Source organism: Pteronotus mesoamericanus, unplaced genomic scaffold, assembly GCF_021234165.1.
Source record: "Pteronotus mesoamericanus isolate MK-2021 breed Mesoamerican mustached bat unplaced genomic scaffold, CSHL_Meso_final contig_90, whole genome shotgun sequence".
Taxonomy (NCBI): Eukaryota; Metazoa; Chordata; class Mammalia; order Chiroptera; family Mormoopidae; genus Pteronotus; species Pteronotus mesoamericanus.
In genome coordinates this window covers 11,446,056-11,472,551 of record NW_026555277.1, presented here as the reverse complement: position 1 = coordinate 11,472,551, position 26,496 = coordinate 11,446,056, and the positions used below count along the sequence as shown (strand labels likewise).

Sequence of the window (26,496 nt, the reverse complement as noted above, 5' to 3'; positions counted from 1 at the left end):
CTCCTCTTGTAATTTAGTGATGACATGCTATTGTGGAAAGAGCACAGGACTTAAAACACTTGAGTTCAGTCAAGTCCTGCCTTTGCCACTTGCCACCTACTAATTGTAGAACCTTAGGGAAGTCATAGGACTTCCATGAGAGTTTGTTTCCTCTTCTATAAAATGGGCGTATCTATTGTCTTAATCTCAAAGCACTGTTATGAAGGTAAAATGAGATTAATGGACAAGCATAAAGGTTTATTATAAGGTCTTTGAATAAATATAAACTTTTGGAAGCTTTCCAAAGAAGATGAGAACACTCCCTTCTGGTGCATCAGACATTACAGACTGAATACATTGTACTCTTAATGATATGTTAGAGAAGCAGCCTGGGTTCTGGAGTTAGAAAACTCAAGTTTAAACCCTTCCAGCTGCATGATTATCAAATAATTAATTTTTATGGGCCTCTGCTACCTCATTAATAAAATGATTAATACTTTAGTTGTAGGATTTAATGTGATATATACAAGGTCTGTCCAGAAAAGTCCAGCCATTGTTAATATAACAAGAATAGTTTGCACTACATTGATTAACCTGCCGCAAAGGAGAGTGGACTGGAGTGCTCATGTGTGAATAATAATGACTCCACTGTACTAGTCAGTTGGGGTGATAGACACCATTCAGTGAGCACGTGTACTGTGTGGCTGTGGCACTCAAGGAGCAATGAATCCACATCAAATTTTGCTTTAAGCTTGAACATTCCTCCACAGAAACGATTCAATTGATTCAGAAGCCCACTGCTATGGGCAACTGGTGATTGACAGCTTCATCATGACGTGTCTATTCATGCATCACATCTTATGAAGAGTTTTTTGGCAAAACATCAAATCACTCAGATGACTCAGCCCCACTACAGCCCAGATTTGGTGCCCTGAAAATTCTGGCTTTTCCCAAAATTAAAACCACCTCTGAAAAGGAAGAGATTTTAGACTGTTGATGAGATTCAGGAAAATATAACGGGATAGCTGATGGCAACTGGGAGAACTGTGTGAGGTCCCAAGGTGCCTACTTTGAAAGGGACTGAGGTGCCATTGTCCTATGTACAAGGTTTCTTGTATCTGGTATCTTCTTCAGTAAATGCCTCTGCTTTTCATATTACATGGCTGGCTGCCTAATGGACTGACCTCATATAAAGGGCCCAGTAAAGTGTCTGGCATGTAATAATGGACACTCAGTAACTCACAGTTGTTGATGTAGTTGTTTTTGTGATTTTTTTTAATGCACATTTTCAAATTAACTAGACAGGACAGTCAAAACCTAAGTACAAGTCTATTAAACTCTAAATGCTGGTCATATTCTTATCTCTTTTATGAGGTAAGCAACCTTTAAAGAGGTTGCTTCTGCAAAATTTTTCTGATCTTTGTGTCATATATGTTTAAAAAAAGCCAGTGCAATATACAGGTTCAGAAAGATCATTTACAGGCTGTTTGCACATGAGGTAAACCAACCCCCTTGAGATGGTTTGCTTCAGGACTCCAGCCAACAGGGTTGTTTTATACTGGATGGTATCAACCCAAATCTAGCGAGATAGTTTATTCTTGGGTAGCTTAAATGTTAGATACATGCAACTCTTGCTGTTCCTGAATGAGCCTGAGCCAATGTTCCAATCTACCATTGGACCTGCTATACACTTCTTTCTCAGAAGTTTGGGGATACCAACTGACAATCTAGTTGTTAACATTAGTGTCCCTCCTCACTTTTTTATGTAAAGTTTGATAACTCTGATTACCTTAACATATGTTTCTTTGCTTAATTAATACATTTACCTTCATTGCTAAAATCTGTAATAAGGTATTGAAAGTTTATTTGCTGTATTTAAATTACCTTCCTACTAGTGATCTTCACAGGCAATATTTTAAAAAACTGACATTTCATGAATACTGACATCTCACTTAATTCTTACATTTTCTTACCTGTTTGCATTTCGAAGAACATCAACTACATGGCTTAGTGTTGTGTCATTCTGAAATGCATTTGGAAAACTAGAAAGAAGCTGCCACACAGCTGTCTGCTCTTGCACTTTTGAGAAGAAGGACAGAACTTTGACCATTTCCTGAAATACTGTCTTCTGGTTGTTGGGGTCCCTCGATATCTTAAAAAATAAAACCACAAACAGGAGAAAATGAAACTTCAACATTTGTAATCACATGACTTATTTTCTTTGACAGCATTAAACTTCTAGATTTTCACATAAGCAATTCTTACAGATTTTTTTTCAGTTTGAAATCATCTTTTACTTGAAAAGGAAATAACTATTTTTTTTGTTTTTAAACATAATTGCATTTTTCCATATACCTACAGATATCAACATATCTTCCCTCTATTCATTAGTAGACCTTATATTATTTATTATTTGTGTGGAGAACCCTTAAAACTTTATATATACATATTCCTATATAATATATATGTATATGAAAATGTTTACTATTACAACACATACTTAATGGAATAAAATATTTCTACAGTTCTTTTGCAATATCAGGACCTTTAATTATAATAAATACAGTGAGTGAACGTATGTAATAGTCAATCACAACTTATACTATAAGCAAACAAATAAACAAAACCATGACCATTTGCTCTTACTCTGGATCATAGGACCCAGCTAGTACTTTCAGAAGTTAAAATGTTTTCTTTAACTCAAAGCAATTTTCTTAATAAATTTATTCATACTAATAGAGTTGGCCCTTCTCTCTTAATTCAAGGTCTTTCATGCTGAAAATGTGTTTGAACTATGTGTTCTTTTTTGTTTTGTTTTGTTTTGTTTTCAGAACGGATGTTCATATTAGATTTATTTAAGTCACAGTCCAGTAAACGAGTCCTCTAATATTGGAATTTATGTTGTTTTTAACTTTTTACTATTATTCTTTTTTTTCACCTAACATTTGGTCTTGGAGACCTTCCAATGTCAGTACATATGGTTTTACCTCATTTATTTTAACAGCTCATAGTATTCCATAGGATAGATGTAAATATTTCCTAGTGACAGAAAATTAATTTCCAATTTTCAGTACCATTCATTCATTCAACAAATATTTGCTGAGCATCTACTCTATAACAGGAAGTGATATAGCTATTGACAATACAGGAACAAATGACAAAGTTCCTACTCTCATGAAGCTGTCATTCTAGTTGGGAGAGGCATGCCTCATTGAATGTCTTTGTACACATTTGTGTACATATGTTTCTGTAGGATAAGCTTCTAGAGGTGATATTGCTGAATCAAAGAAAAAATTATGCATATATAGCATATTGATAAATATTTCTAAATTCCCTCCAAAACAGTAGTACATTTTATACTCCCATCATCATCTATCAGAGGACATGCTTTCCCACAATCTATTCTTTGCTGAATAGTAACAACTCTTTTTAGTTATGAGAAAAGTAACATATAATTGCCCCATGATTATCAATGAGTCTTATTGTGTTCTATACATTCATTGGTCATTTATATTTTTCTATGAATGTCCTGTTCAGATCCTTGCTAATTTTACTGACTTGCTTGCTTATTTCTTTTTATGAGAGTTAAAAAAAATGTATTGTACATTATATATATGGTGTTTTCTCTCTCTCTCTGCCTGTCATCCTTGTATTGAATTTAATTTCTATTGTCTCCCCAGACACTTTAACCTCAAGTTCATGACTGATTAATAATTTCTTCCTTTCTGCCTTGTTGAAAGTTTGACATGCTGGCAATTTCCCCTGTAGTCATGCTCTTTTTTAAAAAATTAAATCCTTAAAAAAATTTTTTTATTACAGTTGACATACAATATTAAATTACTTTCAGGTGTACACCCCAGTGATTAGATGTTATATAACTTACTAAGTGATCATCCCAGTATATCTTGTACCCACCTAGCACCATACATAGCTATTAGAATATTATTGACTATGTTGTACTTTACATCCCTATGACTATTCTGTAACTATCAATTTATACTTCTGAATCCCTTCACCTTTTCTCACTAATTCCCCCAACTCCCTTCCCATCTGGCAACTGTCAAAATGTACTCTGTGCCTATGAGTCTTTTCTGTTCTGCTTGTTTGTTTATTTTGTTATTTAGAGTCAATTGTTGGTAGATGTGTTTTTTTTTGTGTGTGCCATTTTATTATTCATACTTTTGATCTTTTTTTTTCCTCTTCTTTTTTGAAAGACTTATTAACATTTCATGCAATACTGGTTTGGTGGTAATGAACTCCTCCAGCTTTTTCTTGTCTGGGAAGCTGTTTATATGGCCTTTGATTCTAAATGATAGCTTTGCGGGGTACAGTAATCTTGGTCCTTGCTTTTCATCACTTTGTATATTTCTTGCTGATCCCTGCTGGCCTGCAAAGTTTCTGTTGAGAAATCAGTTGATAGTCCTATGGGAGCTCCCTTGTAGGTAACTGCTTTTTTCTTTCTACTTTTAAAAATTCTCTCTTTGTCTTTAACTTTTTGCATTTTAATTATTTGTCTTCGTGTGGGCTTCTTGGGGTTTATCTTGTTTGGAATTTTCTGTTCTCCCTAGACTTGTATGTCTATTTCCTTCACCAGGTTAGAGAAGTTTTCTTTCATTATTTTTTTAAATAGGTTTTTGATTTCTTGCTTTTTCTCTTCTCCTTCAGGCTCCCCATGATGCAACTGCTGGTATGCTTGAAGTTGTCCCAGAATCTCCTTACACAATCCTCATTTTTCTTTAATTCATTTTTCTTTTTGCTACTCTGATTGGGTATTTTTTGCTTCCTTATATTCCAAATTGCTGATTTGATTATTGGCTTCACCTAATCTACTGTTGATTCCCTGTAAATTATCTTTTGTTTCAGTTAGGGTATACTTCATTTATGACTGGTTATTTTTTATGGTTTCTATATCTTTTTTTTATGCTGTTTAAGTTCTCACTAAATTCATTGAGCATCCTTATAACCAGTATTTTAAACTCTGCATCTAGTAGATTGCTTGTCTCCATTTTGTTTAGTTCTTTCTCTGGAGTTTTGTTCTGTTCTTTCATTCAGGACATGTTTCTTTGTCTCCTCATTTTGGCAGCCTCCATGTGTTTGTTCCTATGTATTAGGGAGACCCTCTATATCTCCTTGGATTGGTAGAGTGGTCTAATGTAGTAGGTGTCCTATAGGGCCTGGTGGCACAGCCTTTCCTATCACCCAAGCTGGGCATTCCAGCTGCACCCCCTGGTGTGGGTTTTGTGCACTCTCCTTGGACAATGTATTTTTAACCACACTTCTACTCTACACAACTGCTGAGTTTCTTAAGATAGGGTCGTAAGTGCTCTACAATGGATTCAGATTATTCTAACAGTGTCTCTAATCTGATTCATTTGGGAAACTCAGATTACTGAAGGGTAATTTAAGCATTCTGTACTTAATAAACATTACTTATAATAAAATTTGGGGAATTAAGGGGAAAATATTACAAGTGGACATGTATCACTTATTCCTATTTATAAAATTTCAAAAGAATTGTGTATTATTTTTATAATACTTCATTGTATATGGAGTTGCATTAAATGTAGATCAATGTTTTATTTTCACATTGTAGTTTCAGACTAGCTTATAAAAAGGTCATTAGCACTCCATAAAATAAAGTTCTTGGTTCTAGTGTATATTCTGGGGAGAGAAGTATATCGTTTCATCGAAAACAAGCTTTTCAAATTAGGTTTGGTGTTAATGAGAAAAATTTAAAAGATTACCCTTTTTGTAACTTCTGAGATTTGCATAGGTTTAATAGTTTAATTATTAAACTCACATTATATTTTGAGTATTCTCACTTAAATATCTCAGGGAAAGCCATCAATTTTCATTCACATATAACAAAGACATATTTCATTTACAAATTTATGTCTACCTTAACGAAAATGCAATATTTTTGGTTCAACATCAAAATCATTTCAATTCTACTCATTAAAATGAAAAGCGGACATTCTTTAGAGTTTGACATTTATGTGAATCTCTGTGTAAGTAATCCATATCAAAAGTCAGCAAATATCCCAGTCAGTATTTTGCAGTCCATGTGAGCTACTGACCTGCTCTTTGACTCATGTTGAGTCACTTTGTGTATACAGGAATAAAAACAATAGAGTTCCTTCTATTGCTTATGAGATCTTGATCATGTTAAAATATTTACACTCACCTGAGAGAATTCGTTTGTTAGTTCTTGGAGAGAAGACTCTAAAAGGGTCATGTTGGACATGCAAAATATGTTTAAAACATTTTTCCCTAAAGTAGTCCATGAGAAGGTGTAATGAGCAGTATATCCTGGATAGATCTCACAGAGTTCTCTTCTTATATCTTCTGAAGTTGAATTTTGCTTTAATAGCTAAAAATGTGTGTGAGAAGAGTGGAAAAATTTTGTTAGTAAATATAGGTATTAAGGTATTCTAGTCTTTAAGGAAACTGGCCTATCTTCACAATAGTCATTTTAAGGTCTTGCATTATAGCAAAATAACACTAAAAGACACTGGGTTTATCCATGAAGAGTCACCAAATGTGTGAATTTGCTTAACTAAACTCATATCTGGTCTCTGACTAGAGAACCTAAATGTATCGGATCTTGTCTGGTAAAAAACTTCAGGCTCAAAAAGGCTCGTGCTTCCTGGGCACTTAGCAGCAAAGACTCAGATATTTGAACTCTTGGTGACACTTTATGGAAAATTGATCTTTGGAAGACTTCCAAAGAGTAACAGCTTCAGAGGCTATTCTCAAGACCAACAGATTATTCTGAGAAGTGGAAAAACATGGGTTATGTTTCATTTGTAAAGCAATTATTTATTTAAGAATTATGCATATAAAAAAGAAAAACAAATATATATATGAAAATACATAAAAGAATATAATTACCAAAAGCAATAAATGGAAAGCATTTACATTATGGAATCATTATAAGTCCCCCATATATTTCACAATACAGACCAGTCACAGATGCAGCAATATTTTCAGCAATAACATTGATCAATTCACCATTATGAACTTTAGATATTTACAGAGCCAGCTGTATTTAGTTGCAATATTTAATGGGTTCTTCCTAATAATTAATTCTTATAACCCTGTAAGATAATGGCCAACTAACTTCATTCTTCCCTTAAGTTTACATTACAAAATCTACACTCTGCCTTCCAGTGACTCAACTTCTAAATGTAATGGAACAAAACAGGATCCACTTATTCTAGGATATAAGTGCCAGGTCTTCTAGTCATTCATCCATATCTACTTCCTAACATTGCACATAAACTCACCCCAAAATGATTTCTCTACTCATTCTTGCAAGGGTTGCAGAATGCAGTAAAGAAAAAGAGAGAGGAATCAGAGATTGCTGACATGGGCATCAATATGTCACCCTAATTTTTACATCCCTTCACTGCTCCAACTACTCTAAAAATATGTATCTATACATAGAAAATTCGTTTTTGACTTATCTCCATTGGATATAAGACCCTGTGCTGCCTCACAAAATTCTGAAATTTTATTCCATGTAAGAAAGAGAACTTGGGAGTTTTAATACAATGCAGTGGTATTTTTGAGAATAACATTTCTTTTCTAAATATTAAAGAATTTAACTGAGCTAATGTAAGGCTGGATACTTCTAGGAATCAACATGCCAGAAAGAGAATGGAATAAAGTAACTTTCCCTAGTTTATACATCAGCCTGGCTGGGGTGGGGGTTGGCGGGGGGGAGGGGCGCTTTAAAATGGAATTAACAGAGCACATCAGAGGCTTCCTAGGCCACACACAGCACTTTGGGCATCTCAACTGTTATTTATAATTGAAACTAGGTGTTTAACATTTCAGCTGGACTGAATGGGAAAGTCTTCTATTCCAACAAGCACTGACAGAATTAGCTTGATTGGTATGGTACCTTTTTCTGGCATTTATTTTTCTGTTGTCCTTTGGCTTATTTACATAAACCAGTTTACTGAGATGTCTTAGTTGTACAGAGTGTTAAGAGTAACTAACAGACATATTCAGCAGCAGTAGTTATAACCAGTGAAATATAAGCCAGAGATATGTCCTCATGATTCAGATGGAACAAATGTATACTCCATAGGACAGGGATGTATTTAAAATGCTTGTGTGGGGTGGGGAGAGTCGGAGAGAGAAAGATATCTATTGCAAAATGTTGAAAATGACCTCTCTTAATTTCTGAAGAGCACATAAAGCAGGACTCGAATGGCTATAGGGCCCAGACAAATAACTTATATGAATGAATCTAAGATCTCTGTCCACACACACAGCTCATAGGCTGCCAGTTTACATCTTTGATAGAAATTATGTGTATTATCTTACAATCTGGAATCTTAAGGTAAATGACTAGCAAATAGAGGGAAATCCATAGATAAGTTCTCTCCACTCTGTTAAGGAAAAGGGTTTGACTATTTTGGAGAGTTATTTTCCATTGTTGAAATTTTTCCAAAGGCATTATCAGTGAGAGTGGGCAGCAAACTTGATGAGTGTTATAGATTCGTTTGCTTTCATATAGCTTTTTTCTTTCCTGATTAAGAAGATAAAAAATATCACATATAATAGTACCTTATTTCTTATAAAAGGAAAACATTAACTTTGATTAACAGACTTAACAGAGAAGTGAATAAACACCCAAGACCTGAAGGAATTCAGAACATCTCAGAATTAAGCTTTTTTTACTGAAGAGCTCCTAAGGAAAGAATCTTCTGGAGATATTACTCCAAATGGGAAAGATGGCCCAACATTCTTTCTATTTGAGAGATCCCTTTACTTTTTGTTCAACTGTTATTTATTATCAGTTCATTACAAAACTGAGTGAAATTACCTTTTCCAAACCAAGGATCCTGGCAAGGACTTCACTACCATTAAAAGTATCTGTTCCAGTACTTTCCAAATTGGGACTTGAACTGGGAAATACTATGGCTGTAGTAGAAAGAAAGAACAGATTAAACGTTAAACACATACAAACAAATGAGCAGGTTCACATAAGAACCCATAAATATCACATAAATATGTGCCCTCATATACCCCACAGCAAGAATGTGCTCAAATTGCATCTTCCATGAAAGTTTCATACTGGCAAAATAGTACATTATATCAGTTTTGTGGGGATTTTTTTTCGCTTGAAATTGTGATGGTCGTGGCCTGCTCTTGGCTGTGTTTCAGTCACTTCAGAGGTGATTTGCTTTCATTCCAGTTTATGTCATTAAACTTCATCACCAATATTCCTGCATAGAAAACTGAATCATTCCTGTGCAGACCGAGGGGATGTGAGGTGCCACCACCAGCTCCGCGGATCCATCATATCCAACATCTGTTCAAAGGATCTGCCAATGCACATCTGGTAATAATGGTTTTGTGTTTAATTATTCAATTGGGAGGCTGAAACCTGCTTAGGATCATAAAGTCTCTCCTCCCAAAAGTGGTTTCTAAATGATATTTCGGGTCATATAAATGGGATAAAGCAATGAGTCCAGACTACAGTGTACTCCACTTAAGTAAATCCCAAAGTGACCTCATCTAGTGCTATATGGAATGTGGCAGACAGCTCTGGGTTAGGGGCATTAACTAGAAGAGTGCATTCATATCTATAGCATGATGTTCATTAAGCCAGTCTGTTAAATATTATAAATTTTGGACAGAAACACTTTGTTATTCTCACAGCAAAGAGTCTTAATATTAAAAGACAGGTATAGTGACCCATCATCATTATGGCTTATACCTTATTACAGTCCTCACAGGGCTGAAGACTTTACCAACTATGGTGAGCACATAATGCAATATATAGATATATTATGGAATTGTACAATAGAAGCTTATATAGTATTATTAACTAATATCACCACAATAATTTTTTTAAAATTACCAACTGATTTCCCTAGATCAAGGTAATACGTTTGTGAGATGACTGGCCAGGGCGAGAAATGTAATCTGAGCAAAGCAAAGCTTACTGGACCACAGCACTACGCTCTTATTTCTACTGTGCTGCAATCTATTCAGCCAAACAGATCATTCACACCAGAACCTTAGCTCCTCAAAACAACTCACTACCATATTTTTGCCACATTAACACACGATTTTTATTTGGTTTATAACTCATACTAGAATGTTATTTAATGTCACAAAATCTTAAGTATCTTATGCTATTCTTTTTTCCAGAGTACAATCATATTCCAATATATAGGAGTTTTTGTTTTGTTCACTAATATGTCCCCAAGCCTTAAGACAGTGGGGACTCAATAACAGGCACCCAATAAATATCGTCAAATATAGATGAAACAGTCCTGCTGTTTCAAGAGTTTATTCTCAATTTGTGGCTCCTACTGAGTGTTTCTCAAGACCACCTGCATCAGAATCACTTGGTGTAAGGCTCAGAAAGCTCAGCCCCTGGGCCTCCTGCACACTAGTTGATGGGCCATGGGCCTGCTGTGAATGAGGGAAGCACACAACAGCACTCAGGAACTGTGGTAGTGAGGGCTCAGTTGGAGGAGCAAGGGTCAAATTGAAAGAGTCCTGGCCTGGCCATTGTTCAAGAACCAGGTCTGCTGGGTGACTGTGATCTCCTCACTTAACCTTGGTAGGCCTTTAGTCCTCATCTGCAAGATGGAAAGTTTGCATAAATATCAGTGATTCCACCCAATAATTTTTATCCCTGAGTTTTCTTAACATCCCAGCATCATCTTACAAACAATTACAGAATCCTTAGCCAATTCTGGCTAAGAGTGCAATCCTCAGCATCATATTAGTCCCAGCCAGGCTTTTGCTCCCAGAGAGTATTTCACTAACAACTTAATTTGCAGTTATTCTCGAGAATTTTGCATAACTGCACCTCCCCACTTAGGCAATGATAATAAATATTTTGATCTCTTAAGAATATTCTAGGCATTCCATCTTTGCTGAAAAGCGAAAAGTATAAACTGTTTTAGATAGTAGACCTTTACCGGCTGTTCCAAAGACCTGCCCTGAACTCGGAGGAAGAGGCTAGCTTACCCGGCGATGCATGTCTTCCTCCTGGAGCTTCGGTGCTCTGGAGTGATAAATTGCTGTCCTTCTGCAGGTTGGATGACTTTCTCAGAATTGCACTAAAGAAAAAAAGCAAGAACTCTATAACTTTGCCCACATTAATTTCAGTTAGTTATAGCAATGTGTTATGTGGCAGACTCCAGAGCTCTCGGAGAACTTTCACATTTTTAATCTACTTTCTAGGATTTTAATGGCAGAGCTCACCTAACCATACAACAATAAATATATAAGATATGATACAAACTAAATCTTACTCAGAGAAAATGACTTAGACAAGGTTTAAAATAGTTATTTTTACTTTAATCTTGTAGAAAATAAATTATTTTTAAGGCATTGGAGCTAAGTATTAAAAGCATTTATGATACATGTTTTTTTCTTTTAAAAAGATGATGGATTCTAAATAGATAACAGTCCATGGGTGCTTCAAGGATGGAAACAAAGTTCTGTTTATTTGTCAACTTTAAACATAAAACAAATTTTCTCTGTTAAACTGGACACAGCATTTTGAAGACTGTCAAAGATGAAGGCTTATAAGACAGAGTTAAGGAAGAAGGAAAAGAACACACATTTATGGAGTATTTATTCCAGGTGCTATGGTTTGCATCATTACAGGAAGCACCAATGTGTTAAAGGAATAACAATATAAGCTAATTTTAAATTGTACTGAATATATCAGCACAGTAATAATAACAGTGTGGTGTTAAGAATCCCTGTACAACGTAATGACACCAGCTTTTGGAAGAAAATATTCGTGGTTGTCCCCACAATTTAGTAACCCTCTTTTTAAAAAAATTCACTTCTTGTTTAGTTAATTATTATTAAAATGAAGATAATCATATTGCCTTGAAAACTTGATATACCTAAAGGAAGTGCCTAAAATAAATGTGTATATATTTCAAGAGTAAAAACAGTCCAGATACCTGGATGTGAATATTTTTCACCATTCCTAAAAGTTGGTGAATTTTGTGTTGTTCTTACGTAAAGATGGATATAAAAAGATAACAGTAGAATAGCAGGAAGTTCTGCTTACTACTGTGGTGCAATTTGACTTCCTTTTTAGAAACAAGATCTGCATCTTGGTTCCAGGGTACTGTGTGACTTATAACTGGAAAAAAAAAAGTCTTTTTTTTCCAGTGTCCTTTTAGTACACATGATAAGAAGAGGTGATATTTGTTTTCATTCCCTAGTGTTTTTTCAATATTCTCTTTAAAATGTGCTGGTTGTATCAGAAGTTCTGCATTCTTAATGTATATTTGAATTATTCATGACCATGACTGTATTTCCCCAATTCTTTTTACATTCCTTATGTTCACTATTTGGATGGGAAGCTTTCAGATAAAAGTAAGAACTGACCTGAACTCTTTCCCTTCACTCATACAGAAGTGTTAGAAAATTTGAAGAAGTCAGGTTCATTTTTCTTTTTATCAACCTTTTCTTTTAGTTCTGCTTGAAACACTATAAGGGAGACTATTGAATATCAACACATTTTTGAAAATATAAGGAAACACTGCCTTCTTAAAAATTTTAAGGATTAGGGACAACAACAAAAACCAAAGGGAGAATGACAAAGATCAAAAGGAATAAAAAAAGAGCAAGAACCAAACGAGACTGAATAATAAACGGAAGGGAGGAGAAAAGAAGAAGGACTAGGAGACTAAGAAGGTGTGAGCTTGGAGAAGCAAAAGCTGCATGGACTCAGCGGAGGACACCTTGCCCCCCTTCCCTCACTCAGCTAAGAGCTCTGAAACTTCTGTTCTTTCAACATGAAGGAACACAAGCTCATGCCTCCCCAGCAAGCCACTGGCTCTGCAGTTCTGAATTTGCTCAACAGTAAAATGGATGTTTCGGGATAAGGTGGCCTCTTTACTAACAAGGCCTGTCCTTAATCAGGAAGTGTCTATATTCCATGGTCACCCGTGAATGACTTGTATATAACAGGAGTGAGGAAGTGACCTATTGCCTTTTATGTGGTCTTGGCTGGTCTTTTTGTAGGGATGAGACCTCAGGATATTGTGTGTGCTTTAATGTTTATCTGCCTGCAAATTTTCCTCAGTTTTATTTTGCATTTACAGTGTGTAGTATGATGGCATGTGTCCGCTGCCAGTGCATACACACACACACACACACACACACACAAAACTAGTTTTTCAACTTTTAAAATGGAAACCATAAAATAAATGTAAAACAGAGAGCAGTGTGGGTAAAAAGATAAATTAAAGCTATAAGTTGAAATATAGCTACTTCCCCCAAGCAAATGTAATTAATTCTATTAACTCTCCATTGAATTACTATGGGAGGGCAGGAAGATAGCCAGTCTTGCTGAGTTAATAATGGTAATCTCAGAACTCTGTGATTAGCATGACAATACCTACAGAGCACCACACACTCCAAATGATAGGTGAGAAACTACACTTTTTATGTGACACAATTTAAGCACTTCTGCCTACTTATTTTATACCACTTTTAAGTGTTTTATGTTTGTTTGTGTACCCTATTCCTACCACTTCTCCATTTTAGGCTGTGATATTTTTGGAAGTAGACACCATGTCTCATCCATCTTTTTATTCCAAACACCTAGCACAGTTCTGGACAACAAGATCAGATGGCTGATTAAGTAATTTTTTTTTATCAGCCTACTTCTTCAACTTTACAATTCTTCAGATAACTCTATGATGCGTTGGTAGGTGGTAGGGTGTTTAGCACATGACAAGCATTAAGTACTAGATAATAAAGACCATCATCTGGAAGAATTGAAAGCTAAGGAGGCATCTTTTTTACATAGCCTGCTCTGTCCTCCATTGTTGTATACCTGGTTCTGCAAAGGTCCTTGAAAGAGGAAAAATCCCAGGGATGACACTGCAGACCCTAATGTGTAATCTTTCATTGTACCCACCACATTCATTCATTAACTCACCAACATGTATTAAGTTCCCACCATATATAATATAATGGATAAGACAAATAAGAAAACCAGGAATTATGCATTAATTGCATTAGCTGAGTAAAAACATGCATGGGGAACAATGGGAACACATTACAGGGGCTACTAAATCAGAGTTGTCATTTGTGTTTCTTAGAGAGCAAGATTCTAGAATCATAACCTTAATTCAAACCCCTTGCTACCTTAAATTTTGTCCTTTACTCTTTCACTAGGCCATTGGGTATCAACTGTGGACACTTTTCCTTCCCCCACCTCCAGGGGATGTTTGGCAATGCCTGGAGACATATTTGATTGTCACAACTGAAAGGGAGTGGTATTATTAGCATTTAGTGGGAAGAGGCAGAAGCTAAGGATGCTGCTAAACATCCTACAGTGTACAGCGCAAAAAAAGGAAAAGAAAAAAGAAAAAGAAAAAGAATTATCTGTTTGCAAGTAGCAATAACGTTGAGGTCAAGAAACCTTCCTATAGGCTATGACAGATATGGATTTATTGTATGATGACTCATCCCTAAATCCCCTTCCTAAAATCTGCTCAGGAGACTTACAAGTCCCATTCAGGAACTCTGAATAATTCTAAGGAAACGACAGAGAACCTATCTCATGATGGATACCCCTTGGAGTTATTTTAGAACATCATGCAAAATTAGATGACCCTGAACCCAGGATATAAGCTAACCTGAATCCAGAAAATTCAACGTTCTTGATGACATGAGAAGTACTGAATCAAAACTCCAAGGGGCTCACAGCACCATTGAACTACTTTTATTGGACACAACCGCACGTAGAGTAGCATGGAGATGGCTGAGGGCCTCGGCTTGAAGGTGCTAAAGAGGTTGATTCTGCCTCAATGGTACTCAAAGGGCTCAATTTTGCAAGGCAAGTCAATAAAAGAAACATCTTGGATTCAAAATGTTAAAGTTAAGATATTGGGAGGGAAAGTCGGCCCAGGGTAGATTTTACTGCTTCTCAGACATGTCGACCAGCAGTTACATTTGGGAAATGTCACATTTCTATAAATTCTATAGCATCTTATGCATGTCTACTGGGTGTCTTTGTACTTCCTGTGAGTGGAAAGACTACCTGTGTAGGTGGTATCCATGTGTGCCATGGCACATTCTGTCTGCTATAAAAGGAATACCTACCAGGAAACACACATATGGCAAATCCTGGAAAGAAAATTCCAATATTCTTTTTTTTGTTTTTTTGTCTCTAAGGATTAGTTAACTCTTTATTTATTTTCTTCCCTTTCCCCCCGATAATTAGAGGTACATGGGTATCTAGTAACACCTGAAAAGAAGATGTGGGATGAGCCCTAGAACCACTTTGGTCTCATGAATGTGCAAGTGACATTCATTATTGACCTGTAACTACAAATAAGGACCCTGTAGTGGCACTGAGGTCCTCTCAGTGATTTGATGCAGTTGTCCTTACTGCCTACCCCCAAGTAGAAGTCATTTATAGAAAAATTTAATTTTCTTTCACTATTTTCTTGTATATCATCCTGACTTTATTTCTTCAGGGCCATCCATGCTTCAGATATAATCCCACCTACCCACTTAACAATCGACAACTCATATAAATTAAGATGTTAAGACTTAGAAATACCTTCATATGCTGCTTTGTCTTAGGGTATTTGATATTAGGAGAGTCTTTGACTGTACTATATATATGCATGGCAGTTAAGCCATCCTTCTACTTTGTTTTTTAATAAATAAAATCTTAGCCTTTGTTTTACATGAATACTCACTAAAATGCTTACTAAATGGTTACAAATTGCTCTAAAATTAATACAGCCCAGTAGTTGACCTATACATCCTACTACATCTTTATAGCCAAATGAGGATATATGCTTCTTTACTTCCTGCTACCTTACAACCCCAAGAATATCTTCAGGTCAGTTCCTAAACACATATTTTTAAAATACTAAACAAAAGCCTTGGCAGTTTAAAACTGTCCCTGAGCAAAATCTGATTAGCTATGTTTCAAGTTCTATAGTGACCTTTTAAAAGGAACAGAGATCTGAATTTGGGAATCATGGGTCATGGATGAGCGTTGACATGACATCGATGGGGAGCGAATCCACAGAGGCAGTTCCCCTACAGGAATGCAGGAATGAGGAATCACTTTTCCAAATAATGGCCCTGTGAGTTCTGGAGGATGACCTTTGCCATTCGTCGGCTGTGTGAGCTGTAGCACAGCCAGGTCGCCCACTGTTCTGAGGTATTCTTGGAGGCAGTGCAGGGTGGAAGGACCACACCGGTGAGTCCTGTGATGTTGGCTCATCATCGTGCAAATGAGGAAGAAAACCACAAATGCAATCATTTCTTTCTTTCAGACAGCTATTTAGAATTGGTGCTGAGTATAGTGCTAGATTTTATTTTTAAAGCACCTCCTGAAGTTAATGCCTAGAGAAGTATGAATTTAATAACAGAAGGAGAAGGCTGGTGCCAATGCAAAAATACATCAAAGCACCCTTGGCAGCTGGCCAGCAAATAGTGACTGTCTTGTGATCGTCAGGTCCTTCAGAGAGCATCCTATTACAATAAACATGGTGGGCCTCTTTTGATGAGGCCGAAGATGGAATTTTTAGCCTCACTTACAAAACAGAAAAGGAAGACTGTTTTGTCTTTTAATGAGGCTATGCTGGTGAATCTTTCCTCACCAAAGGGAAGCAATTTAGTGGAACGGCTTACCCAGTAACCATGCTCAGTTTCACTGCATGCTATATAAAGCATAAAAGTTAATAGCATGGTGGGAAATATCATTAATGCAATTTTATTATTGTACATAATTTTCTAAATTAAGCTCCAATTACTTGGTAGTTTAGAGAAAATACTGAGTGTACAGCTTGAGCTAGACAATCTATCTGAGGATAGAATAAAATTTTAAAAAGCAGATATGGTCAGCTGTCTAGAGAATATAATCAACAGAGGATAAAATAAACCTGGAATTTAATCATAGTTGCAAGACTAACTCAATGGCCTATCTCAGGCAACTCTCATGCATTTGGTTCTCTATTATGCTACACAGAAACATAATCCTTTGGGGGGGGGTATATTTATATACTTAAATATTGCTAACTATTTCCCTCATACTTACTGTATTAAAAAAAAAAAAAGAAAGAAAAGAAGAAAGCCCAGGCAGAGCTGTAATCTAATTTATAAACAGTGGACATTAATTTTCCCCATATCTTGTCTAATTCTTTATTCACAAAATGTTCATTTCAAGTCACACCTCTTCATGAAGGGCCATCTGATTATCCCAGCTGAAAGTTTAGATACGGAGGGTGCTAGCTTCAGCAGCCTTTTAGCGCTCTCCATTGTACGATCTCCTATTATTGCTATTGATTTAATATTTTACCTCCCCTGTTAGAACATAGGCGTAGATCACACCAAGTCACTACTCACAACAGGCCCCATAGACCATCTGTGATGTGAACTGGTTGAATGACCAAGAATGCCATGCTTCCACCTCACCTCTACAGTGACTGCACAAGAGGTCATAGGCTCTCCTTAGCTTTTGGTCTCCTTGAATAGAACTACAGCTAGGGCTAGTGGCGGTAATGCTTGTGCAATATATGCCTAGAACAGGTTAGTCTTATAGACAATATGTGGTATCATTTCTTTGCTTAAAACTTTCCAATGGCATCTCTTTATACTCAAAATAAAAGGCAAATCCTTCCCCTTTTTCCTACGTGTTAGACTCTGCATGCTCTTTCTCCTGTGTTCCTTTCAACATATCCCCTGCCAGTTTCATCCTTCCTCACTATGTTCTAGACCTATTAGCTGATGTCCTGTTCCTCTAAATGGTCATGCTTGCCCCACCTCAGGATCATTGGCTATCTATCTGCCTGGAACATTCTGTTCCCAGATGTTCACATGCTGGTGCTGGTTTATCCTTATCAGTGTTGTTCTTTACCTAAATGCCACCTTCCCTCACCACTCAATTAAATTCCCACCTTTCAACTTCTACCTCTTAACCTGCATTATTTTCTTGCTATCGCACTTAACTATTAGTAATTATGCTGCTTATTTATTTGCTTGCTTGTTGTTTTTTTCTGTTGTTGTTTTTTGTTTTGTTTTGTTTTGTTTTTTTTTGCTTATTCCTCCATTAGAGTGCAAGTGACAAAAGGGTAGAGAATTTGTCTGATTCACCTGTGTCGCAGTGCCTAGAGTGGCATCTGGCACATAGAAATATCTTAGTCATTACTGCTTGTACAAATTAATAAAGTCAATGAATGAATAGGAGAATGTTTTAAACATCAGGCCTAAATAACTTACTGAAACAACTAAACCAGTGTGAATTAGCAACCCAACCATTATGTCTGTCTTAAATCACTTCCCATGACAATTCTTTACATGTTCATATTTTATGCTACACAGCTTATAGTTTTTCTCTCTTAAAGTAGCACCCATATTATTTGATGTCCAAAATCATGATGATGTTATTAAAGGAGACATGGTGCTATACACCAAGGAATTTAAATTAAATTTTTGGAACCAACCATTTCTGATTATAGTTAAATATAGAACATGTTGAGAGACACTTAAAAATATATCTCTGCCAAAATTATCTCCTGGTCAATTCAGATTACAATATTGTTTTCCATTACAGACAGCTGGCCTCCTGGGGTTTCTCCAGATTTAGAATCCCAGGATGGAAAATTGAGATTGTAAATAGTCTAGATTCTCTCTTTTTATTCTTCAGCTCCCTCTCACACCATATTAAGGTGTGAGATACACATTAACCTCATTTTTTAAACTTTAGTAAATTAACCTTTATTGTATTTTTTCTTTGAAAATTTTGTCCTCTTATACCCCCCTTATCCCAGCAATCACCACACTGTTGTCCATGTCCATGAGTCCTTTTTCCTTTTTGCTCAGTCCCTCTACCCCCTCACCTCTCCTGACTAGCTGTCATCTCCTCTCCATCTAGGAGCCTGTCTCCGTTTTGCTTGTTAATTTAGTTCACTCATGAGATTCCACATATGAGTAAAATCATATAGTATTTATCTTTTTCTAACTGGCTTATTTCACTTAGCATAATATTCTCCAGGCCCATCCATACTGTTGCAAAGAGTAAAATTTTTCTTTTTCTATTTTTTTTTATGACTGAGTTGTATTCCATTATGTATGCTGTTCAATTAAGTATAATTTCAATTTTATTACTTTGATTTCTAGACCTTTCACTTCCTTTTTTGCATTTCTTGGTTTCTGTCATATCTGGAACTACCAGATAGAGCACTATGAATATGTAATTCTTCCATGAAATCATGCCCCTGACATCACCCTAAATCTTATGCTTATGATCAAGTCATGGGAGAACATGTTGCTGACAGTTTGAGGTGGAACAGAGAATCTTTGAGGGAAATCAAAAAGGACTGCCTTGGGCACACAATTTAAAAAGCAAAGTTTGGGTAATTCATCTAAAGCAGATTATGCTTAATCCCACATACACATGGTAATTCCAGTTTGCATTCCCCTTGTCCATTCATATTTAGAGCATCATACTAGTAGATATGCAAAATAAAGTTATATATATAACGTAGGATGGTTTTCTGGATATCTCATAAGTACATAACATCTGACACCTCCAAACGACTGAACATGCTTGGGAAGTGCCCTTACCTGTCTTTAAATAGCGCATGATCAATCCCTTTCCTGCGAAGCAGATCCTGTGGGCCATAGGGCGTGTCTTTGCACTTAGAGTCTGTGTCGCAGAGTAGGGTTTGCAGGAATGGGAAGAAGCCAGTACTAGGAAGGTTTCGAGGAGCAAGGTAACCTGAAATTAAAACACGCAAACAACAATTACATCACTCTGATGTTTGTCCGAGAAGGGAAAAGAGAAGTAGTAATATTGTTTGGTGACATTCCCTTCAGCATTATGACTCTCTGTGTCCCTTTTTACCAAAAGAGTTAAAAAAGGTATGAATTCCTCTTGCTGGGATTTATTCTAAAGAAATAGCTGCAAAAATGTTTTCTAGAGTGTCTTAAAAGCAAAGTACAGTGTATCCATATGATAAAAGACAACGCAGCCAATAAAAATGTCAAATAATACAGAAAATGTTTATAATATATTGTTAATTAAAAAGAGCAAATCAGAAAAATGTATGACCAGAATAGTCCTAATCTTTAAAAAAAATATATTAATATAAGCGTATATAAAATCCTGTAGGGATTTTTTTCCGATAGGTGGTATATTTCATGTGAATTTTACTTTTATTTGACTATATATTAACTATTTTTTCCCACAGGGTACATGTCTTCCTTTATAATTAAAGTCATTATAAAAGTAGCCAATCTTCCAGCTATGAGGAAATATTTTTATTCTCCTCAAAATTTAATGTATGAGCAAAATTAATTATCCTATGCACACAATATTTTTTCTATTTAAAAAATAGTAATAATGATGTGAATGAATATGCAGAGTTTCCTCTATACTAATGTCACAGAAAACAAGAATGAGAGTAAAGGGTTTTGTAGCCTTTACTTTAACACTTGTTTTATAAAATATGAAGATGACACACACATGAGTCAAGGCAATAGGCAAATTATGAAGTTAAAATCTTTCCACAATAAGTTCTGGTGTCAAAACTCTAGATTCTTCCCTCTGGCGGGGAACATGGGGACACTGAACTTTCTAAGAAGGCAGATTTAGGAACTGTAATTCCAAACTGAAAACTAAAAAGCAAAACCTTAACTTCCTCATGAATCTGTTAAAAAAGAGTGTGTTTTCATTATAAAAAGAAAGAGGAAAAAGGAAAAAAGGAAAGAAAAGAGTGACATGGCTAAGCATGAACTAATATATTAGCAGAGAGAATAATAGAGATATTTGATTCATGTAACTTACATACAGTTACACAAAGAAAGAAAATTGGAAATAGAAGAAAAGGGACAATAGGAAAGTTTGCCAGAAGAAAAGAAGAGAGAGAAAGATCTGAAGATGGTGTACTGAGAAGTGACAAGGGTCAAGGAACGTGGTGACCCCCGGAAGCTGGGAAATGCAAGACAACAGATTGTCCTGCAGCCTCCAGAGAGAAGGCCTCCCTACCAACACTATACGTTTTAAGCGCTAAGACTAAATTTTGAACTTCCGACCTCCATAACTGTAAAATAATAAGTTGGTTTTTTTTTTTAAGACACAGAGTTTGTGGTGATTTGTTATAGCAGTCATAGAAATACCTAATACATAAAATCATACCAGTTGAAATAAAGCTTTGAAAATGCAGAGGAAATAAGAAAGACAATTCAACCTGACTATTCAGCACTTCCTTCTAAGCAGCTTCTCTTTCTGACACCAGAAAGACCAGTGTCTCTTCTAATATTAAATCTAAGAGAAAATTGCAGCGAACTTGGAATATTTTCATTATAGTACATTCCCTTCAATAAGCTGGAGAGTAGCAGTCAAATTGCCTGTTAGCGTTTCACGTCATCCCTCTATAGCAAAATTCTGCCACAGTGAACTGCATGCAGCCTGACCTTTACAATTCTGCAGTGGAATTTCATTCTTAATGGTATTCCACCCTGTTACACAGATTGAAACTGTGGCAGCTTACTCTGCGTGTGGGTCTGCAAATGGGCTAATTCCTATTCCACCCCAAACACGTGCACTGGGGTTGTTTAAGTGGATGGCAGATAGAAGGGCAACAAACACAATGACCCTTCTGTTCTATGCCACTTATCAAGGTGATGGTATGACTGAGCCAGGCAGCACCAAAAACAATGGAAGCTCGAGAGAAGCCATACTGTAAGAGGAAGAGAGGAAAAAAAGGAAAAAGGTGTTGTGGAAAAAGTACCTGAGAAGACGTGGCATGGCATGTTACATCCTATTTTACTTTTTCTGGCATTGATTACAATTTGCAAATTATTAGAGAAAACTTTGAAAGAACTTAAACCCACAATATTCTTTGATGTGATTAATTATATATATGGCTACTCAAGAGGAAAATTCATCTTAGGATTTATTTATTTGTTTGTTTGTTTCTTTGTTTATCTTTAGAGAGAGGGGAACTGAGGGAGAAAGAGAGGTGGAGAAACATCAATGTATGGTTCTCTTTTGTGCGCCCCCTAGTGGGGCCCTGGCCCACAACCCAGCCGTGTGTCTTGACAGGGAATCGAGCCGGAGGCCCTTTGCTCTGCAGGCTGGCACTTAATCCACTGAGGCACACCAACCCGGGCTCAGGATTTTTTTTTAAAAAACATGTTCCCATGGTGTTCAAAGTACAGACGGTATACGCTTTGTACAGTTTTATGGATAACTGACATTTAACCAGTCATAATGGGTTTATGCAAAGGAGGGATTGGTTTAGATGCACACAAGTTTCAGCTAAACACGTGTCATGCAGAGCATGGATATCGGGCATTATTTATTTTATCATCATTTTTTTGAAGAACCATACTCTCACTAAGACAAAAAGACCTGTTGCAGCAACAAGAGCACTGATTTGTTAAGCATCTACTGTATTCCATATGTTATGCTATTCATGTAACATACATTTATTTACATCATTCATCCTTCTTTGATGTCCATAATATATTTTTTCATACACACCAAATTTTCACAAAACTATAAATCCTCTAGAATTAAAGCAGAATTAACTAATATTAAATACTATTGAAGATTTCTTATAAAAAAATAAATCTTCAGTCTTCTGTCCATCTCAGTTATGTGTGCAAGGGACTAACCACTCAGAGCAATGGTAGAATGAAACCAATCACACATTTGAAAGAGCCGCTAACACTAAGTTGAACTCATTCTATTCTGAAGGTGTCCCTGGCACTTTCAAGTTTTAAAATTATGTTCCTCTTTATATTCTCAATCCTAGAATGCAGGGAACAGAGAAACATTCTCTATCCCTCACAGAACTTTCATGCATCAAGCATGAATCATACCAACTTAAGGCTAATAATTGGTTGCCCAAATTCACACCCAGAACACAGATATAAGGACACAAATAAAGATCTTAACTGTGCAAACCACAGCACTAATAGCAGGAGAGAAAAATTTCAGGGTCTTGGGATGGAGTGCTTAGGCAGGGTAAAGGCCTTAGAATAATTTCCGAAGTTCTCATTCCCTGGACAACGTTTATTCCCAGGACAACGTTTATTCCCATCTCTAGGAAAAAATCCATTGAAGGACTTGCAATTTCATGGAGAAATTAGAGTCAGAAGACTCTGGTGTAGTCTGGGAGTGAGGTGGGGTAGGTGGGAAGCAAAATTCCAAGCCCTATGGCTTAATTTTCAATGGGCTCCAGGCAGAGGCAGCGAGGTTGTCTGAGCCATCATCCATGGGTGGGGAAAGGTCATCCTCATCGAATGGAGAACGTCCACTTACTGACACAGACCAGTAATGACTTTGAAAGAAACCAATGTTATTTCAGGGAGTTAAATCAAACCATACTAGAAAACATTTTTAGGAACAAACCTTCAATTACCTAAGGGTTCAACTAAGTCAAATTTATTTTTCATTAAGAATGAAACCAGCCTTACAATCAGATCCAGTTCTAAAGATTTAAAAAAATAGATACTTTGTAAACAATTGTGATATCAAGCAATATATCTATCTTTACCTAATAGAGAGAGCAAGGTTGATTTTCCTTTCTCTTTCTGTACAAAGGCTCTTATCCAGAACAATCTTAGTGTGATAAAATGTAAAGATTAGAAAAATGGTTCTAAAAGTGTAGTCCCTGGACCAACAGCATCAGCATCACTTGGGAACTTATTAGACACGAACATTTGAGATCCCACCCCACATATGCTTAATCAGAAACCCTGGGGGTGGGATTCAGCAATCTATATTTTAATAAGCCCTCCAGGCAATTCTTTTGCATGATAAAGTTTGAAAACAACTGGATTAGACTGCAAACTTTTTCATAAGAGCCAGAAAGTAAATACTTTAAGTTTTGGGCTATAAACAATCTACTCTCTCCATCACAATTACTCCACTCTGGCATTGTATCACGAAAGCAGTCATAAACAATGGTACATCGATGGGCCTGGTTTATTCATTAAAACTTTATTTACACAAAAGACGACAGGCTGGGTTTGGCCTACTGGCTGTAGTTTGTTGACTCTTGGAAGTATGACCTTTCTTACACCCATTCCTCTCCCTCTCCTGCCTTGTTCATTTCTTGTTTTCATGTCTGTTCTTTTCTCATCTCATCTAATCTACTTAATATCCCTTTTCCTCTACTCCCCTACCTTTTAGTCTTTCCTTTCCACTCACCACCTCCTTTATTTACTGTTTCCAATTCCTCTTCTCTCTTCCTCCTGCTACTCCTCTCTCTCTTTTACTCACTGACAGTCAAGAACGCGTATTCTTCCAACATCCTCCTTTACTCCTTTTCCTTTTTCGCCCCCAGAGAAGGATTTTTACCCACTTCCATAATAAATTCAGGAGCACACTGCTTATTGGAACTGTCTACAGAAGTGCTACTTTCTGTTTATTATATTATTAAAGAAAGAAATGTCACAGTATTTTCAGTAATGAAGCCACTTCTGTGTGACACCATTAGGCTCAAGAAGCTTTGTCTAGGTTGCCTGAGTGACATTTGTAGGTATTATAGTATGGTAGAATTGGAGAACTTCCACTGTGTTTCTTTGTGTTTTTCTCAAAGCAAGACAGAGCTGAACATAGGTGGTATTTCTGTGTTTTCAGGTGAAAAGAATTTGGTCTTCATCCCAATGAAGACATAAATGAGAAATCTTAAAAGGAAATATCTGACTTTTTAAAAATATGAAGTTATTCATTTGGAAGTTTCTTAAGTTTTTTGGATACAGAGTCACACGGGAAGAATAAGTATGAAGACTTCTAATCAGACAAATGATAAAACTCTTTGTTAAACACCACAAAAAAAAAAAACAAAACCCTGCCACCATAACAAGAGTGCAAAATGAGATGAGCATGTCCGGAAGCATCACCTACAAATAATCAAATAACCACATATGAATAAAGAAAATATGGAGAAAGAAATTAATCTCAGAATTATATTTGTAGTGTTTTATTAAAGTAAGTCTTTCTATCCTCCTTGTAGTTTTTGGGTATACTTTGTTCTCCACTACATTTTTAAAGACATAATTAAAATTATCAATGACATGAAGCTAGTCTTTCAAGTTATTCTGAAAAGTGTGTCAGGGACCCACAGGATTGTTACTGTTCTCCTTCATATGCACCTTCCTTTTATAGGATCGGCTGTTCTCTGAGGGGAGGTGTCCTGTTCCCCTGCCTATCACCAGGTAAGATCAAATACATTTCTAATTCCAGTCCCTCGGAAGAAGGGTTTTTTTGTTTTGTTTTGTTTTGTTTTTAACTTTTGTGGCCCAAGGAGACCTTAGTCAAAGGTTAAGTACCAATAAGACTTTGAATCCACAGATGGACACTAACTCAAAGAAATTGCCCTTTTTGAGAGACTGGATAAAGAATAAGCTATATGAAAGAAAAAATACTTACATGGTTCTTAGCACAATGCTTGACTCATTGCAAGCAATTATTAATTATATTAATAAATGAATCAATAAATGAATAAATCCCCTGAGAGTACTCAGGAATACAATGTGATTTGGGACTTTAACATAACCTACATTTTTATCTTTACTATTTGTTGGACAAAGATTCAAATTTTGTTCCAATATTATAGTAAGATTAAAAAATAACAATGGGTATAGTAATTACAATGCATTATATTCATGTGCCTTATAAAAATGGATAGATTGGTTTTGATTCATAAAACCAGTAGCATTTATTGGTATAGGCTCTTTATCTTGGCTTCCTCAAAAAGCTAGCTACTACACATTGACATTCATAATTTCAGCAAATGAATTTATTATCTACAAAGTAAATCCACTTATCATTTATTCAATAAATGTTTACTGAACAGATTCTGTGTATCTGGTATTGAGTAAGGTGCTAAATAAGGTTGATTCTTTTATTAAAATTTTTTTCATTTAAACACCAAAAAATATAACTAGGTTATTAGTGTGTGTGTGTGTGTGTGTGTGTGTGTGTGTGAGAGAGAGAGAGAGAGAGAGAGAGAGAAAGTGAGACAGAGAAAGAGGGCCTGGTTTCAAAGCTCATCACTTACATTAAATAATATGTAGGTAAAAGTCATTTGTTTTCCTGACTTGTCAGGAATACTATGTATAAAAATAATGTATATTTGAAAATAAATAGTAAAAAATTGGTTTAAAAAAACTTCATGGTTTTTTAAAGGAATTAATCATAATTTCATATGAGCCCCATGACAGTTGTAAAAATAGGCAAGACAAGCGTTATACCCATTTTGCAGATAACCTCAGAGAGAACAAGCAATTTGCTCAAGGTCACATGATAAATAAAATGCCAGAGACAGAGCTAGAACTACATGACATATGACAATAATGAAAACAACATTTTGTTCAGCTAAGTTTCAGTACATTTTGGAGTGAACAGACTGAGAATTTGAAAAACAGAACTTCTGGTTTTACTGTTGATTCATTGAATCACTAGAGGTAAATTAACCTCTCTCCATCTCTATTTCCACATCTATGAAATTGAGGATAATGGGC

General features: G+C 36.0%; 1 protein-coding gene across 1 annotated transcript in view; it reads right to left on the bottom strand.

Annotated features, from left to right (window-relative positions):
* ABCA12 (ATP binding cassette subfamily A member 12) overlaps positions 1-26,496 on the bottom strand; it is a 165,389-nt gene that overhangs the window by 92,845 nt on the left and 46,048 nt on the right. The window contains exons 3-7 of the mRNA XM_054586173.1: positions 19,582-19,735; positions 10,981-11,072; positions 8,816-8,913; positions 6,164-6,349; positions 1,953-2,131 (exon numbers count right to left, since the gene is read on the bottom strand). Coding sequence (XP_054442148.1) covers positions 1,953-2,131; positions 6,164-6,349; positions 8,816-8,913; positions 10,981-11,072; positions 19,582-19,735 — 709 coding nt within the window. The remainder of the gene's footprint in view (positions 1-1,952; positions 2,132-6,163; positions 6,350-8,815; positions 8,914-10,980; positions 11,073-19,581; positions 19,736-26,496) is intronic.